Here is a 20,076-nt window from a genome sequence, read left to right on the forward strand (position 1 = left end):
GTAAAGTCCATGCTAGAGAATGAGGGAAATGTCACACAGGCAAAAAGGGCTGGCATTGTAGCTACACTGAAACAAGGATAAGTGGAGGATGGCCCTAATTTTGCTCACAGCCAATATCTTATGTCTTCTGAACTAACACAAACAAAACTGTACACCACAACACTTATTTTCCATTACATACCTGCACGTGACCTGTAATACACTCAAAGAAATATTTTAGGAACATTTTAGAAGTTTCTGAATTAAAACTAGCCTATATTTTTGGCCCTAGAAATTTAAAAACCAACTGACTTCATTTGAAACGTGTTTGACCTCTTAATAATGAAAGCAAAGGATCCAGTGAAAGGATCCACAAGCCGTGCTTTATTACACATGAAACATCAATTTCATACTCAAGCATTTGATCATTCGCAGAGACAAAGTCAGTTCTGAAAAAATCTGAAGTGAGGAATCTCAGTTTTCAATTGCACATATTGCTCCCACTTGAAATCCTGCAGAGCTGCATGAAACAAGATTTTGAGTTGAACTCTAGGTACTGAAAATCTGAAATATATTCAACATTGAACAGGCCTAATTGAAGTCTGAGGCAAGTAAGTTTTTACAGGGTGTGAAAAGGAAAACACGTTTAGGCAGAAGATAACCTCGACATTCAACAGAAAGACTGGAAAGCAATAGACATGTGGTTATGAAGCTAGAATAAGAGCAATGACAGCTCACCAGGAAGGCAAGTTTCAATTTTTGTTCAGTTTTGCCAGTTTCTTGTCAGAGGCCTATGCTAAATCTAAGTTAAATAATATAAAAAAACACACGAGCATTGAATCCTGCTCCCTCCTATATACTCAGAAGTGCACTGCAATGTAAAGGTTCCTGTCCACTTTTGGAAGGTGCCTCAATAAAACCCATGTAAAAATATAAGTAGAAAGAATTACTACTTTGAACAGAGAGGCTACCTCGAAAGACAATGTAGCCCAGACAAAGCTTCAAATTTGCTTCAGCCAACAGCATACCAACTTGGAAAGAACTGTATCCTGGTCCTTCAGGAAAATTCCACACTAGCGCAGGGCTGTGATTACAACTCATTGAAAGGCATTTACCAAGCAGCAGAACCCACTTACATTCTGTGTTTTGTATTCTGTTGCACTTACCAGTAGTGCAATTGGTTTTGTGAAAAATGAGAAGCTGGTTAAAGAAAACAGTCACCAGCACCCAATGTTTTCTCATGCATTAGTGTTTGAACACATGCCTGATGACAGTACTTAATTATTTAAAGTTTGCAAATTTATACACAGGAAAACAGAACTTGCATTTTCTTAAAACTTGGCTTAAGGAACAAATGCTGTAATATACATACTGAGTACTAATACCAATTATTTAAATTTACACCAAATGAACCTAAAAAATTAGCAAGCTATCAAAGCAAGTCAATTAGCAAGACTCTTTCAAACAATCACCATAAACATGCAGGCAACTACGCCAACTATCTAATAAGCAGATGGAGCTAACAATTCTCCCTAATGTTCAATATAGGTCACAAAACACAGATTTGCTTCTTAGTCTCATTAAATAGATTAAATACAACAAGTTGTTAAACTAACACCAAGGTTCCCACTTGAACTGCAGTAACAAAATAAATACCCCAGAAATCTGTTGCTGCTAACTTGACTTGTTCAAAAACATGTACTGTTTTGGCCTTTACACCTAAGTGGTTAAAAAAACACCCATTAAGCAACAAACATGCTGCTCTCTCCACGGTATCCCAGTGTCAGGCCCTCACAAAAGGAACATATGTGATCTTGTAGATGTAATGGGGGGGAAGGGGGTGTTGTGCTTTCTTCAAATCTTAATCAGATATTTACTTATATATTACAGAGATTCAAAATTGCTTGGGAGATAAACACCATAAATAAGTGCTAAGTTTCACAGTTTCTTTGGCTGATACCCACCATTTCAATTTTAATAAATGCATTATAATCAGCACATGACCTAAGAAAGTGTCTGATGATCAAATAGAGAATTAATAGCATTTAAATTTAAAAGCATAAAAAGCATTTAAAAGCATAACATTTAAATTTCAATTTAGTTTCACTTCCCAGATTTTGTTCAACATACTTATTTCTGTTTGTTTGGGTCCCTACTTTTTGCAGGTTTATTTTATAAAAACATAAAGCAAATGTTAGCAAGACTTCTACACAGTGTTGTGATGGCATTCTCAAGGACAGCTTTGGAGCAAGACTACCTTAACGCAGAATTCATGTAGAAAAAACATCACAGTCAGCTACTAAGACGTTAGAGTGAAGCAGACAGAAAATGAGAAAAAACAGTGTGCACAACATACATAGCTCACAATGCAATACAAGAAAGAGAACCTTTTAAAGGGCGGCTGAAGGCTTAATTGAATGCACATGGGGATGCTTGGCTTTGAACTTCTCTGTAAGAGAAAACTTAAGATGTATTTGAATACTCAAAAGTTTTCCTCTAGAGCAGTTACATTTCTTCAAGTTCTAATACAGAGATTACTAATTTTAGTGTTTTGTTACTGTTGTGTTTTAATGTTCCTAAAATCAAGTAAAGCAACCATCAAAAATACAAGCTCTGATATAGCATTTCCTCTACTTAATTGGCTGAATATAATGCAGTAACAATGACTAAGGGAACCTCAACTGACCCAACCACCTTTTCATTAAGAAAGGAAGAAATTTGTTTAACTAAGAATTATCAGAATGTTCATCTTACACATCCTGTATATTTATCTGACCAGACACCTTCCTATGCACCAACCCAAAGCTAATCTCTAAAGGGTAAAAAAGATGGGGACGGACAGAACAAAAAATATTTAATAAATTTACCAGTGATGACACAGACTGTTCCCATATGGTTCATGGCTTTGTAATACATTCTTACTACTTACTGAGGTCCAGTGATGTAGCAAATTTGCATTGGATTTTCATAGTCTGAATAACACCTGCATTGCATGAGAGGCCTGATGCAACCCGTGACTTTCCAAGCAACATACTGGACTTGTCTCTGCTTTCCAGACACTTTTTGCTCAAGTTCTCTTTTTTCTAATTGTCCTGCAAGTGATGATACCTATACCTCCAAGCGGTTCTCTAAATATATCCCAAGGTCATTTTTTCCTGAAAGTGCTTATCAAACACAAATGAAAATCATTCACCTTTTGAATTGTTTTCCAACTTAACTGCAATTAATCTGTCTATCAAACTGAATTAGCATTAAACTACTGTTCACCTGAGTCTCTCAAGATAAGGAACAAACCTACCATCCTGCAGTTTTAGTTTTTTTCTCTAGTATGTTGAAAAATTGTGTTTACTAAACAAATACAAACTGACCTCTAAACGCTAATCCACTAGAAAGAACCACATCCTCTGTATCTGTAAGAGTACTCTTTCCTCTAACCAGTTCCTCAAACTTTTTTTAAACCAGAATACAGCATAGCTGCCTAATACGATTAATCAAAGGACGAGTTATCACCTCTTCTCTGTCCACCAAAAGAGGCATTTAGTTACAGTATGAGAAAGTCAGTTATGAAAGAAAGCTTAAAGCAGCTCTGCTGGACCCTAACGCAGTTCTTTCTTGACTCTGCACCTACCATGTGGATTGAGTACTGTTGTCTATGATACGCTCAGAAGAAAGAACAGTTCCAAAAAACAGCTAGACTTTTTACCCTGGCTAAGCATTAGAGTTAAAAGATTGAGGGAGGACACAATGACTGTTTATCATGTTTTCATGGCAGTTTAGCCATCTTAATTGAGGAAGGAAAACCTCCTTTTCAGCTTTAAATGAAGATGCTGAAGTAATGAATCAAACCACTGAAATCAAGGCTAAGTATTTAACAATATTAATGCCCATTCCTAAAGAATGACACAGAAGCATGCTCTTCTACACTATAAAGGCTTCCATAGAAGATATTTTCACAGTAGATATCCAATCATTCATAGAAATAGTTACCTCTGAAGCTCTTAGCTGCATACTTGCTGCTTTATACTCTGATTCTAGTCTGTTCTTCTCAGCATCCACCGCAGTGCTCTGAAGAACCAAATCTGTTTTGAGGATGTTCAGTGATACACAATGCTGCATAGGAAAACAGAAAATGTCTTTTTTTAACCTCCCCAGGAGAAACTCAAAAATAATATAATTACTATCAAGCTTCAGAAACCATGCTTTTTTTTTTTTTTTAAGTGATGCATACAATCCCGTACTGTGTTCACCTTTTTGAAACAGTTATTTTTCAGATTTAATACAAAAAAGAAAGGTGACTTTTTGGTGATTCAAACTCTTCAAGACGGAGTCCACCCACATTTTTAATCTGTAGGCATACAGATATCACTTGCAACTAAACAATTTTATACCAAAAAAGCATATACTCTCTCCCTACACCACATACTTCCATACGAAGTACCAGAAAAGGTAAAGCCATCTCAATTCTTTCTCAGAGACAAAATCCAACAGGTGGATTTTGACGGATTTCACGTGTCATACCCAGAGATGGAAAGAAAATCAAGAAATTAGCACGTTAAAATACATGCCTCTCTCACTGGCAACACAAGAGTGAGTCAATGTGAAGTATATGGCAGGAACTGTGACATTCTCCCTTCATGTTCTTTTACACATGAATATAAGGGCGTGGTCTTCACACAATCAAAATCTACTAAGTATCATAAAAGCTCTGGATGCCCCTCAGTTAGTACAGCAATCATTTAGAAGGGGTCCTTGAGCATCGTAACTTGAACAAATGCCCAAGTATAGACGGAGGCTCTGTTTTGGAAGTTTTATAACAGACTTTAGTGAGCCCCGCTCTCTGGTTAGGCAACTTCGACATTAAAATGATCATTTCTGTAAGTGAGCTAGCCTCGGGAATGGTCTGGAAGACTTCAAAATCACCAACATTTTCTTGCCTATGTAAAGAATAGCTTCAACCCTAAGAGTATAAAGCACTGAGAACCCAGGCTCAATTTTTTTTTTTTGTTTTTAAAATAATCAGCATATTAGAAAGGACCCCCCTCTCTTAAGGTAAGGGCACACAAAGTTCCCACTGCAGACCTATGGAACCTGCAGGATGAATATTTCAGTGTTAGCTTCCAAACATAATAGTGAGCCAACGTATGAGTTCTTTACTACTTGTCATTTCAACACAAAGTTTCTACAGTGTGAACTTAGAATAAGTTTCCTTGTTTCCAAGCCACTTAAATACCTTTAAAATTATCAGAGAAGCCAACTGAAAAGAGAGTTTTAATTAAAGATGATGAAAAATAGAAGTTAAGCCTATTCAAGACAACAGCACAACAGAACTATATGCAAAATTTAAGCCAGAATTTGAAACAGTGGAACAACTCTGTTTCTCTCAACTGGTTGTAAAGAACTGACTTGCACCAGGTCAACTTGGTCAACACCAGGTCAACTTGCACCAGGTCACCACTGCCTTGTATATTTCTATAATTACACATGCAGACTATCACTCTTGTTGACTGCTCCATATAACCCGCAGAACCTCTTTAAAAAACACCTCACATTGCTACCATGCAAACACAAATCCCATAAACATTTTAAATTTCCTTCTGTGGCAGAAGTGAGTATGTTGTAAACATAAGAATAAAAAAAAAAAAAAAGCTTTTGTCACCTTAAAAGCCTACAGCTAGCACAACTACAAAAACTATGGAACAAAATTGAAAGATGCCCATAAACTTGGAAGCATGCATGAAGTTTGGTTTGGGAATGAACAGAAATGCCTGGGTTCCAATAATTTTAACAAACTATATGCCGAAACATTTTTCTTGAAACAGAGCATTTTAATCTCTTCTATAGGCGCTAGCACATATTTCCTAGAGCACACAAGCTGTAAAGATTAGGCTGATACACAAAATGATACAAAAATGACTTTTGTGGTCAATAACTACTTCAAGCAAATACCATCCATTCCGCCCTACACCCTGGTATACTAAGAAATAACACAGTATGTGTCAAATACAGTTTCTTATACCAGGAAGAGACAATACACTCCTTCAGACAGGTTTTACAGCAGTCAATAAATTACTTCAATTGCCTTTACAACAGCAAAACCCTTGTACAGTTTACATACTGGGAAATGGGCACTAAACATAAAAGTGTCAAAACCCTTTTAACATGGCAGATGTTTTCTGCCATTCTTTGGCATTTTCAAAGTTGCTATGGCTAGCTGACTGAAAAAGATGCTCTCTCAGACACTCCAATCATTGCTGCCCAGGGCTATCAAACAAACAGCTCACCCATTTGGAAACTTTTTTTTTTAAATAAATAAATACCAGCAACTGAAGAGTACTGAAATTGTCATCATTTCAGAGGGAATATTCAATTCTTTTCAGGAGTAAGCAAGAAAACATTTCAACATTAGTAAGACAGGGCAAAAGAATACCATACAGGATCAGAGTTGTAGCCAGAATGGCACCATTTCTTGCCAAGTGCAAAGCCACAAGCAGATTCCCTTAGAACTAGAAGTAATTGTTTCTTGCTACTTAGTTATTCAGAAAAACTAACGTAATTCCCTTCTGGCAGTTCCCGTTATTCCGGCTTACAAGGTAAGTAACAATGTAAAGTAACAATTAAACACAGGGTTTACTTTTTTTTAATTTTGAACTCAAAAAAAAAAAAAAACAAATAACTCATGACACTAGAGCCTGAGAGTACCTTCCTGATTCTAGCCCTCATTCACAGTCATGTGTTCTTACAGTTTCAGGACAGTTTTTTCATATGGGTAAAGGAAGAGTTCACATTTTCCCTAGTTTTAGCAGTAAGGCAGACTTTTAGCAGACTAATGACTATTCTTTTTTCAATAAAAACAACAATCTAAAAAAGTAGTTTATTAACTATGTGGAAGAAACAGTTCACATGAACAAGCAGTATTCTGAAAGAGTATAGACTGAAATGATTAGGCAGTTCGTTCCTGTATTTACTGAATCAGTCCACACAAGACTTTTGTCACCAACAAATAAACAGGTGCAAGTTCATTAAAGCTTTAAAAGAAGTTTATCTTCAAGTAAGGTAGCTTGTAACCATTTACAGTAACGCATCCAAATGTTGCATAACTCCTTCTTACGTGAATTAGAATCTTCACACTGATGGATCATATACCATGAAAAAACACGTACCTTTATGAGATGCATTAATTCAGAAACAAGTCTTGCTTTCTGAATATTTATTTCTTTGATCTTTACATTTGCCTGTTGAGATTCCTCTTCTAGGTTAATAGCATCTTGTTCCAGCTGTTTTATACTATGGGAGGAACCAATACATGATTAATCCTAATTAAAATAAATTGCAGAAAAATACCAGAAATCTTAATCTTGTATGTAATAAACCAACAGTAAGCAAGAATAGGAATTAGCATTTCTAAACATTCTAAACACATTAGACACATTCCCCATACATGAACCTTATACCTAAGAAACTCAGAACACAAAAACTTTCATAATTAGAGAAACTCTAATTTAAGTTATTAAGGGCATCTCTCAGCAACCATATGGTTTCTATAAATTTCAGACTTAAAAAAATGTCAGTGCAAGGATGACATTCTTCCTCTGCTACTACTTGCTCACAACAATACAGCATACAAGAGTTAGAGGTTTACTTAATTCTTGCTACACATACTAGTAAGTAAAAACTGCACCCTCAGCTTCCTGCACTTACTGCAGAAAATTAGAATTTCCACTCATTTTAAATACCTAAACTGCATAATTATGAAGAACTTCAAGTGAAATAATCATGCTGTTCAGGTAGCTGCAGAGGGCTCCAAATGGAGACATTCAAAAAAAGGCCAAACACATCAAGACAATAATCCAGAAAACTACAAACCAGTCTTCTCACTTTGATCCCTGGGAAAATGCTGGAGCAAAGTCCCCTTCAAAAACACTCCTGGCAGCATGAGAAGGTTATCAAGAACAGTCAGCAAACACTAAACACTAACCAAGGGTATATACCTGATTGTCTTCTATGACGAAATGACCAGATTTTAGATGACAGGAGATGAAGAGAATGTCATTTACCTCAATCTAGGCACGCTTTCTGTTAGGTTGTATAATAAAAGCTCACCTGCACACCCACAAAGGAGTACAGAGAGATGATGGCAGACAGGGGAAGCTCAAATAATGAGCTATCTTGGCTACTACTCCCAGGCCCATCACAGAAGTTATCTGCCTATCAAAGGCCCATCTCCACAAGCCCCAAGGAGCAAAGGGACATCCCAGCTAGCATGAACCCAAATTAAAGATAAGGAGGAAAGGATATCCTGTTCCAGGACAGCCTCAACGCCAATGTCCAGGTGTGAAAACCCATCAGGATGAGTCAATGTCTGAGCACTCCCTGGACTGTGACAAGTTCATGCCTATGGTTATGGCGCACATTATATGGTGCAGCAGAAAGCGTTTCACAATTGCACTGGACTTATTATGGGATACTGAGGGGAGAAACTGAAGGCAGGGAAAGCAAGGGATCTAGGTGACTTGGGGAGGATGAAGTGTGGAAAAATAGAAGGATATGGGCACCAAGGGGCCAGTTACACATGAACAGTTGGCTGGTTGATACACTTGCACAGTCATGTCCCACGCCCACTCAGCACAGTCTGCTCTTTCTTATCAATAAATTCCATTTGTCACTTTTCCTTGGTTGAGGGACTATTTGTTTGGCATTCACATGTGCATATGGGGGCCTAAGTGCAGGCAACTACTGTCAGGATCACAAGTCAGAGGACCTGATCATCTGCAGCTATGGAAACCAGAGTGCATGGACTTAAATACCAGCCACAGGTGTAGCAACACAGGCTGGGGGCCCATGAGTTCATGGTGCTAGCACCTGGCACATCAGTGAGCATTTGGTCCTTAGCGAAGATCAAGCCAGACTAGCTGGCAACTAGGTGAAGTGGCCAGGGAGTCAAGCATGTGTTTGCCTCTAAGGATGAGGCCACAGGAGCTGGATATCAGAGGGAACAGGGGAGTCCAGGCCAGTCGCCAGAGAGACCATGGGGTCAGGCGTCTCCAGGGGTAAAACCCGCACCTACATGTGGGGATCTAAGGATGAGATGACAGGAATGTTGATAAGCTTCTAACCAAATTAATAAGGTCTACGACGAAATGACTAGCCTCATGGATGAAGGGAGAGCAGTGGTTATTGTCTACCTGGACTTGAGTAAGGCCTTTGACCTGCTGGCAGTACCTTGCCTAAGGCAGCCAAGAATATTGTTAACCTTCTTGGCAACGGCACACTGCTGGCCAGCAAAATCCTTCCCTGGCATACGCTGCTCAGTACTGGCCTCCATGTACCTATGCTATGTGCCCTCCTCACTGCCCCAAGGATCTTAAAGCTGCCTTTGCCTTTCATACTACCAACAAGTCTCTTCTGGTGTGCCAAGATGAGTGCTACCAAGAGAGAAGGCTATGGCAATCTCTAAGTAAATGAATGCATGCAATGATTTCTCACTGGAATCCTATTATTTTATTAATTATTTAGGATATTGTTATATGGCTTCTCAACTACTATCTTAATCCTTATTTCTAAGCACCCTCTTGATCTTGATTATGACCTATATCTGACGCTTAAGTACTTTTTTATATTAAAAGCACGCTTCAGTAAGTGGAAGACAATATACGTTCGTTATTAAAATTGTTCTCATTTCACACATAACACAATTTGTTTCCTACCTATCATACTTCACAGCAATTTTTGATTCCAACTGTCTCCTTCTGTTTCCTCTCTCCAAGAGCTCCTTCTTCTGTTGCCTGAGCTCATTGTCTCTGCGTTCCAGATGCTTCTGTCTCTCAAACAATGTTGTCAACTGCGTATCTAATGACTGTAACATGCAATTGATACCCTGAAATAAGAGAAAACACAACATTAGCATTCTTGTTATAAACGTACCACACTAACACATGGAAGCAGGCTACACTTATTGCACAATAAAATGGGTAGCAGTTCACATCATACACAATCTGAAAACAAATTCCTACCTGCTGCTGTTTTTCCAGCTGCTGTCTTTCATCTGTATCCACTGAATTAGTGAGAAACTGGGCTGCTCTCAGAGACATGTTAGTAGAGAAGGTTAGGTTTGTATAAGCAGATACTTTAACAGTGTATTTTTCTTCTGCTGTGTACAGTTGCCTAAGTTTGGTTTCCTGTATGACCTAAAAATGAAAAATATTCATTGGACAAAAATGTTAATTAAGGCAATGTTTTTCAGAGCAAGCAAGGAATAAACTAGATGAAATCCAGAGTAAAGAACGTCAGCTTATGCAAAATTCTGATTTAAGTTTTTGCAAAAAGCTGATGTAATATTTAATGCATCATTATACTTATAATTCACAGCAGTCAAAGAACTTTTAAGATCATACAGCCTACGCTACCATAAACAATCAAACAGCTTCCAATTATTCTGATCGATAAGTTACTTCTAACCCTATTAGGTGCTTTTATGGGTTTCTCTAACAATATTACAAAAACGGGCTTTGGTGAAACCTATTAACATTTGCACTTGTGCATTTGTTCATTGTACCATAAATGAGCATTGTACTAGGTGTAAATGCATGCAAACATAGCCTGGGTACCTGACAACTAAAAGCACTAAAAAATGAATAGAGGAAACCAAAGGGTGACCTATAAAGCATGAACTTCAGTTAAGCAAGCATATTTGCAGGAAAAAACTATGGGGGATAAAAATACTCGAACAACTGTTTTTAAATGACTCATGTCAAACAGGGTATTATAAATAATCAAATGTTTACCATAACACAAGGTAACGCAGTACTTCAAAAGAATGTAGAATGCCCAGTAAACCAAGAAGAGCAAAAAGAGACTCCATAAGACAAAAATAAATTTGACTAATGCTACTTTCAGATTATATACAAAGCACCTCCAATATTGTGTTCACTTGGCTCCTGGACACTGCAAACAGTTTTTATTTTGCTTTACAGCTTATACCATGGTTGATGACATTTCCGTCATAGTCCTCTTCCACATGTTCAGCTCTATAAAAATTGGTCTCCTTTTAAACTAAAACTTTCTGAGAAGTATGAAATACAATGTTGAAACACTGCATTTCTCAATCAAAAGTAATAAAAGCAGAAAAAAACTTCACACAGCTTGACTGAGAAAATGCCATGTGCAACACATTCCGAATATTAGCTTATCTTTCCTGCTGTATCAGTAATTTTACACTTGCTAGCTAAGCTGAGGAAAGGACAGAGTACCTACACCAAGTAATTCTGAATGGTCTACATAATGTAACTCTCAGACCTGTTACATAGGTACCTGCTTCATCAGGTAATAAATGGAAAATGGTGGAAGAAGTGACATTCTAAATAGGAAACGCTTAGAAAAAGCATGAAGAGAAAGTTTTTTTTTTTTGTCTAGGTCTCCCTCTACTTTTAGTTTCTTCCTCATTCTTATGCTTGAGAAACAAAAAAAGACAGGAAGGAGCAACAGCGATCCCAACAAAACAGGTAGGAATTGTTCTCTATTTAAAGAGACTGTTCCCTGAGACTTAAAAATACAACTTTCATTGTTCTCAGAGAGCCCAGGTAATTCCTTTTCCACTTGGAGAGTTCATTCTTTACACAAGATAGAAAACAGGAGTCCAGCATGGACAGACAAGTGAATAAGGATTAAAGTTGAAAACAGTCATGTATGTTACCCATTACAATCCAGTAATTATGAGCTTGGAAGACTATGCAAGAGTAAGGTAGGGAAATTACTCTGAATCTGAAGCCTTTTTATCCTATTTATCATATCAATTCTGACTGAAGTTGCACAGCTGTGGCAGCCAGAACCTGAACATCAGATGTAGAAAATAAGAAAGAAGCACCTTCCTAATCATTGCTTTAAAACCCCATTGCAGGGGTGGAAGGGGAAGAGGTCAGGACAAACCACAACTCTCCACCCACCCACCCATTTTCTTTCCAGGTCAGGTCTGTTATGTACTATTAACTGATTAAAATTTTAACCACAACGTTTCAGACACTTAAAGTTATTATAATAAGAACAACTTCATATAACTGACTTGGAACAACACCCGGGTGGAAGACATTGAGCTTTCTGCAAAGTAATGCAGTAAGCTTATTGGATTTGTTAAAATGTCTTGCAGTATCATGAACTGTTTGCATATCATGAACTGTTCTCGCTTGTGAATTCCAAATAGAAGGACAAAACATTTTTTGTTATCTTACAAGCTAACATGTTTTGTTAGCTTGCCAAAGAATTCCTGAAGTAAAACTCTTGGCTGACAGGTGTGTTTGTGCTATTTAGTACATCTCACCTTTCCAATCATGTTTCTGGTCTTCTCTGTTCCCACAGGGACATCATGAATACGATACTGGGAGCAAAGATAACTCATCACAGGAAGTGGAGCATCAAACAACTCTCGTAAATATGAGAAAAATCCATATTGACTAAAGAGGAGAAAAAAAGCAAGCATCACTAAAAAAAGAATTAAAAGCAAGCTGAATTTACTAAAGGGTCAGAAAAGTCCCACTAATCCCAAATTGAATTGGTAAGAATTTTATTTGCATGGAAAAACCATAATACATAGCAATGACACCAAAACACTACATTTAAAACCCTTTCCCACTGATATCATCTGATACATACTGTAATTCTTCAATAGGTCTTGAAGGTAAGTTTCCAGCACATGATACAGCAGGTGCACACACAGCATTCACTTTTAATTTCTGATGATCACGTATCTAAATATAGATTAGATTACATTATTTGGTTAAAAAGAACAGAAAAATTTGCTATGTGAAGACCACATATTATTCTTAAGAAGGATTTCACTAACTCAGAATTATTTTAAACTACTTAAACCTATGAAAGAACCTACAAAAATCTCCTCCTGTTCAAGAATGACTATGATCTCCAAAAGCTTATTTTTATATGTAAAAATACTACACATTATTTATAATAAAAGCATTCGAATCCAGTGCCACGTGCTGAATCTTAATAGCTAAGCTAGGTGGTAGTCTGTATGGATGTACTAAGAAAAACCCCTCTTTCAGGTTGCATGGCCGTTTTGCACAGATAACGGCAGATCGCTGGCCACAGAGTCTCTGATCTTAATGGGGCAGAAAAGATTTGAGTATACACATGAAAGATAAGTTTAGCTACCTAAAGCAGCCCAGAACTTCAGACAAAAACAGCTCACATAAAAATGACTAGCTTCTGAGAAGAGCCAATAGGTCTTCAAAAACTGCAGAGTAGTTTGTCATTAATCAAACTACCCTGTGGAGAGTAGCTAGGAAGCACTATGACAGTGTCCTGTCTTGTGATTTTTTTTCTCCTACGTCATCCGTCTGGCTCTCAATGGGCACAATTTCCCCATGACTCCAGGAAACAGCAGCATTAGAAAAATAATAAGCCTGATTTGTTGCTTGGACCACTATCTTCAAGAAAGATATCCTCTTGCCATTTTAGTCAGGAGGCACTGGAAATACTTGGTACTTAATTATCAACTTCCTGCTCTTGTCATTTCCTTACATCAGTACTTTTTTGCCTCTTCAGTGATTATTACATTGTCAAGGAAGACAAAAGCTTTTTCTAAAGAGAAACATTTTCCTAATATTTCTGCATCCCTCCAGTTGGTATAGGTTTTGAAAAACATCTTACTTATTACTTAATCTAGATTACATATGAATTTTTGAATATTCTGTATTAGCTACTGCAGTGATCTTATCAATGTTTAATAACTCAGACTCAGTACCTTCCTGCAATCCTAAACCCCTCTATTAATTTGAAAGAAAAACTAATCAAACTTTATATCATGCTTTCTTTCCCAACTTAAGTCTGTAGGAGAATGCTCCTAATGAAAGGGGCTACTGCAACCAGCAGCAAAGGTGGACGGATGTCTACTAGCCAACATGGCACAAACACACGAGCAAGTGGATGCCTTTTCCAATAAAGGTTCCAGATGTTGAGTTTAATCATGCTTGGAAGAGCAGAAAAAGCCTCATGCCTCTCATCATGGGCATATTCCAAACTAGCTGAAGCATCCAGATGCTTGCAAGGATGCTTCAAGTACAATAAATACGGATTGTACTTCTATGCAGCTAACACAAAAAGGGTAGTAGACTCCAAAGTACGTCTCCTAATTATTATTCAATCGACTTCTAAAATTACTGCCTACTTGCCTCCACAAGAAACACTTCCATATCTTCTTGACTCTCAAAAACGAAAGCCTTCATGTCATTGGCCGAGATGTGATTTTCAATATATTTAGCGTGTCTAGCGTCTTTCAAATTGATCTGCTCACATACGAAAAAAAAGATAAGAAAAGGTAATGATAAGAGACTGTTTTAATACAATTGAACTTAACAACCCTTCCCACCCCAGCACTCAGATGATATCCAAGCCTACAGTTAATGAAAACAAAGAAAATATTTAAATGCCTTGAAAGCATATTCCTAATCTTTCTGCAATCAATTTTCTCTGGATGGAACCTATGCTATCTCACATCATTGTGTTTAGTTTTGAACATTCCTGGAGTTGCCACTGTCTCTAACACACTGCCTTCCTCTTCTCTCCAGCTAATAATTGCAGCCACCACCATTTCTTGTCTGGGGGCCCTGTTCCAGCACTAGTAAAGATACCATACTGTTTAGAAGCAACTAGGCTAACAAATCAAATACAGAGAACTCCATGCTTCACAAATTATTCACATGCAGTTGTCTTTGACAAATATGAATAAAGAATTGTGAAGCCCCAGAAAGACAAAGATTGTCTTTGAATTCTTAAATAAAAAAGTTAAAAAATAATTTAAAGAAGATAAAATATGAATGAAGCTTTTAATATCTGAATAAAATGTTAATATTAGAATTCTGCAGTAACTCACCAGTATTTAAGACATTATATCCGTGATAAATGAAGACAAAATTACACAGAACCACACAATTTAATAACCTCAAGACAGCCAAAGGTTGGATAAACTTACTACCAATTTGAAAACTAAAATTTATAAGTAAATGAGACTAACTTACAATACAAGTTCAGACATTAGTGGATGTTATAGGTATTAATGAGGCCTTAAAGTAAAAGCAAAGGCCATCATATTAAGGTATCTGCAAAATTGATTTGACGTGATCTTCCAGAAAGAATTGGAATATCTGGTAGTAAGAGAAAATACTAGGAGTAGGCTTTTCCTGTTCTTGTAGCTGGTTGTGCATAGCACACCACAAAACATCTGGGGAGCACAGTGATATGGCAAAATATTTGCTGAGCAGATTATGCTTTAAGGGGGGGCACTCAGTTGCAACTACCACTATATTTTTAAGAAACCACTTAAAGCTAAGTAATTAGATGTACTTTTGAGGAAATCTGCAGCACACACCTTAAGAAAGAACTTCTTACTGGGGAGGGAGAGGGAAGGTATGACCTCATCTTACTAAAAATTGAATATCATTACACTACATAAGGAATGAAAAATACAGAGTTCACCGTACCAATACATACTGCATGCAATTGGCAGCTAATTTTAAGGTGTCTTGAAAGTTCTGAACTAATTCTCAAAGTCTTGCAAGCATAAATAGAAGTTGTTTAGTGATATAGATGTAAATTTTCTTACCACAAGCATAATGGGCTCACAAACTGTTCTTTTAAACTTGTCTTTGTTCTTTCTTAGCCACATAAGAGCAGAGTGTGTATCTTGAGATTTCCCTTTAAGAGTCTCTTCTTTCATACTCATTATATTATTAAGTTGTCCAATGCGATCAATTATTCCTGTGATTTAAGACAGTTTCTTAAACAGAGTTCATAGTAAGAACACATTATAATCAGTATTTTCCAATATTTATTGACTATGTTACCACAGGTATAGGGCTGATGGGAGAATTTAAGAACTTAGAGTTTCTATTCCCACATTCAAAATCCCACTTACTTATTCTAAAGGAATTTTAAGAATTACTCAAACTTAGATTCTAGAATAAAATGATAATTATCCAAAGCATAATGAAATGTGTTAGTACAGTATTTATATTAAAGAACATAAGAATCTAGTCCTAAAAGTATCTCTCTTCAATTCATGTTCTACTGTTATATTTAGAACCAGTAATACCCCAAGAGGAAGGAAACAGTGGGACTAGCAACATGAAATTTCTGAGCGATATTTCATGTTTGCAGAAAAATGAACATGTGACAGTAGACTGTGTAGGAAAGCATTTGGTACTGAGGAGAAGCAGAGGTTGAATACCTTCTATGCCTCTTGAAATAAAATAGATAGCCTCTCTTCCTCTAGGTCACTTGGTCTTTCCCCAGGACACTTTAAAGTAATTTACTGAAATTAACACTAGCTGAAGTTCATCCAAAAAGGACAAACCAGCATCAATAGCTAATATACTGCCATAGAGATCATTTTAAGCAACACATCTTCAAAACAAACCTTTTCCCCCCCCTTCATCCTCCAAATACACACTTCCATTTACAAACAAAACCGGCAAACCAGTTTCTTTACTCAAGGATCAAGGGAAACTAACTTCTTGTAAGAGTAGTTTTAATGTCAATTGCTACTTCTGAATTTAAGTGTTCTTATTTTTAAAGATGGTTTTGTTACTTTTAATAAAACAGTCAAGAGGGCTACTAAAGTAGCCATCTACAACTTTGAGGCTTGAGGTAAATGTCTCAAATTATTTTACTATAGCAGGACAACAAGCAGATGCTATAGGAACAGTCTTAAAAAAATTAAAACAAATCAACAAAGAAAAACTAGTAACTTACTTTTCTTTTCCCGTTCTTGGTTATTTTTCTCTGTTGTTACATCACTAATATCGCTCTCAATGTTTGCCCTTTCTCCTTGTAAGTGTTTCAGTTCCATATTAACAGCATCAATTTGTGGCTGAAGATTCTCACAGCCGTTCACTGTACTGAGTTCATCGTTCCATTCCTCTATCATCTTATGAGCACTTATTATTTTCTTTCGTCTATCCATTTCTTCATCTTTTTTCATTCTGAAAGCTTGATTAATTTCTTCAATCTAAGAATTTTGAATATTTTCAACATTAAGAGAGTTTAGTATGCAGTATTATGACAAATAACTAGTATATCACTGAGACAGGTATTAAATACAATTTTAATGCATGGTTACATCTGTATGTTCTAGTTCTAATAGCCCTATGACAATTTAAAAGCTGAAAAGATTTTGTTAAGATTTAAGAACATTTAACCTAAACTAAAATCAAAATTTTATACATACAGTCCATTCTAAAAGTTTGTTGCATCAAGGTAACTGATTTTATGTATCATACAACTGTCTAATAGCAGTACGTGTTCGAGTGATAGGCATTTGATTCTCAGGAGATTCTGTTCAGCCCAGAAGGCACAAAGATTCATTGTATACTAGAAGTAAAGTATAAAAATGCTGCTAGTGCTTGCAGAGAAGTCTCCCTGACCTCTGACTGAAGAGTAGACAAAAAAAAGTTTTACTGCAGAATTTAAGGAGTAGAATTCTACCTGTACACAGGATGTGCCACAGCCAGTACCAAATTAATGTATTAAACAAAAAAGCACCAAAAAGTCAAACATCAAGACTCTTACTTGCTTATCTTTCATCTCCAAAGCATCTTTCTTTTGTTTACATTTTTGAGAAGCCTCCTTGATTTCACCAGCCTGCGTACAACAACATATTTAAATTAGATAGTAATAAAATGTGGAATAAATCCTTAGTTACGTAGATAGTGGAAATTCCTTCAAGTTTGACTGATTTTTACAGATCAAGCTACAAAGTGAATTTTCATGACTGACAAAGACAAGCTCATCATCTTATTATTACTCTTACTTCTATCTGTAACAGATACATTTTCAGCAATTTGTACAAAACTGAATATTGGCATACAATCTGTTCACAATCATGCAAGATCAGCTATGGATCTGCAAACTCAGGCACAACAGAGGAAGCATCCTAACCTAATCTTAATTAAAATAACTCCACCTTTGATTTAAACAAACAAAAAAAGTTACATTCAGACCCTTAAACTGAAAAAGGTTACTGTCTCTTTTTCCAAATCGACTTTATAAATCAAAGTTTCTACTTAGAGACAAATTTACCGTAGGGAAGGCTTAAATTCTTAGGCACAGGACAGCAAAAACCATTTGTCATAGCCATCCTGCTTCTGAAGTGCACTGTGCTAAAGCTATATTCTACACAGCTGAGAAATTGTTGACTAATGAATAGAATAGGATAGGAAGGGACTTACAAGGATCATAAGGTCCAACTGCCTGACTACTTCAGGGCTAAGCAAAAGTTAGAGCATATAAACGACAGCACTGTCCAAATACCTCTTGAACACTGACAAGCATGGGACATCAACCACCTCTTTAGGAAGCCTGTTCCAGTGTTTGACCACCCCCAAAGTAAATAACTTTTTCCTAACATCCAGTCTGAACATCCCCTGGTGCAGCTTTGTGCCATTCCCACATGTTCTGTCACTGGTTATCAGGGAGAAGAGACCAGCACCTCTCTGTCCACCTCCCATCATCAGAAGTTGTGGACAGCAATGAGGTTGCCTCTCATCTTTCTTTTCTCCAGACCAGAAAAGCTAAGTGTCCTAAACCTCCCCTCACAGGACATGCCTTCCAGCCCTCTTACTAGCTGTGCTGCCCTCCCCTGAGCCTTTCAAGGACCTTAACATCCTTTTTATATTGTGGAGCCCAGAACAGCACACAATACTCAAGGTAAGGCTGTACCAACGCTAAATATAGTGGGAGAATCATCATTTTTGACCTAGTGGCTATGTCGTGTTTAAGGTACCCCAAAATGTAATTTGCCCTCCTGGCTGCCAGGGCACACTGCTGGCTAATGTTGAGCCCACTGTCAACCAGCAGCCCCAGATCATGCTGTGCTGCTCTCCCACCACTCACCTCCCAGTCTGTGCTTGTGACAGGTATTACTCCAGTCCAGGTGCTGCACTCAGCATTTACCTTTGTTGTATTTCATGCCATTGCTGATTGTGCAGCACTCCAACATATCCAGATCCCACTGTAAGGCCTGTTGTTCCTCCAGGGAGCCAACAGCACCTCACAGTTTACTACCACCAGAAAACATTCTAAGGATACATTCACCTCCTGCATCCGGATCACTGATAAAAATGCTGGACATGACTGGCCCCAGAACTGAGCCCTGGGTAACACCACTAGTGACCGGCTGACAGAGCAGCCTCATTCACTACAGCCTTTTGAACTCTGACATTCAGTCAGCTCATCGCCAGTGTGGCATGAACCTGTTCAACTCACAGTTGGACCATTTGTCCAGAAGAATGCTGTGAGGAATAGTATCAAAGGCCTTACTAAAATCCAGGAAGATTACACCCACCCCCTTCCCTTCATCCACCAACTGAATGACCTTATCATAGAAGGAGATCAAATTACTAGGTAGGGCCTTCCTTTCATGAACCCATTTTGTCTACACCCAATAACAGCTTTGTTCTTTATATGCCTTTCAATGACACCCAGGCCAATCTTCTTCATAACTCTTCCAGGGACTGAGGGTAGACTAACAGGCCTGTAACTTTCCTGGGCCTTCTCTCATGCCCTTCTTGTAGATGGGTATAACAGTGGCTAGCTTCCAGTCAGCACGGACCTCCCCAGACTCTCAAGACCTTTTATAAATTGTTGACAGGGGTTCAGCTATAACACCTACTAATATCCTTCAATGCTTTGAGGTGAATCCTGTCACGCCCCACGGACTTAGGAACATCCAGCTGATACAGGCACCATTGCCTCTACTCTTTCTCTATTCCCAGATTCCAGAGAGCTTTAGAACAATACAGGTTGGTAGGAACTCCTGGAAGTCAAGTCACCCTGTGCAATCCCTTGCTCAAAGCAGGTCTTACTAAACCGTGTTACTAAGGCATATGTCCAGTTGAATCCTGAAAGCCTCCAATGACAAGAGACTCAGTTACTTATTTGGGCAATCTCTTTCCCCAACCCCCCCAACCCTTCCCGAATTTCAAATTGTCTCTGTTACTTGTCACAGCAAGAGGAATAGGAGCAGTGAAGGCCCATTTGTCTCAAGAGGCTACCTAGGAAGTGCAATGAGAGGAAAAGAAATGAACTTAGCAACCT

General features: G+C 37.6%; 1 protein-coding gene across 6 annotated transcripts in view; it reads right to left on the reverse strand.

Moving 5' to 3' along the window:
• Positions 1–20,076, reverse strand: part of SMC5 (structural maintenance of chromosomes 5) — a 49,506-nt gene that overhangs the window by 16,687 nt on the left and 12,743 nt on the right. For 5 of the 6 annotated variants that reach the window (XM_035558549.2, XM_035558551.2, XM_035558550.2 and 2 more), the window contains 10 exons: positions 17,551–17,622; positions 16,735–16,990; positions 15,587–15,741; positions 14,157–14,270; positions 12,622–12,716; positions 12,290–12,422; positions 9,990–10,163; positions 9,684–9,853; positions 7,140–7,263; positions 3,967–4,089 (listed from right to left, as the gene is read on the reverse strand). In XM_035558549.2, coding sequence (XP_035414442.1) covers positions 3,967–4,089; positions 7,140–7,263; positions 9,684–9,853; positions 9,990–10,163; positions 12,290–12,422; positions 12,622–12,716; positions 14,157–14,270; positions 15,587–15,741; positions 16,735–16,990; positions 17,551–17,622 — 1,416 coding nt within the window. The remainder of the gene's footprint in view (positions 1–3,966; positions 4,090–7,139; positions 7,264–9,683; positions 9,854–9,989; positions 10,164–12,289; positions 12,423–12,621; positions 12,717–14,156; positions 14,271–15,586; positions 15,742–16,734; positions 16,991–17,550; positions 17,623–20,076) is intronic. The other variant, XM_035558552.2, reaches the window with a different exon arrangement.

This window comes from Cygnus atratus, chromosome Z, assembly GCF_013377495.2.
Source record: "Cygnus atratus isolate AKBS03 ecotype Queensland, Australia chromosome Z, CAtr_DNAZoo_HiC_assembly, whole genome shotgun sequence".
In the NCBI taxonomy this organism is placed as follows: domain Eukaryota; kingdom Metazoa; phylum Chordata; class Aves; order Anseriformes; family Anatidae; genus Cygnus; species Cygnus atratus.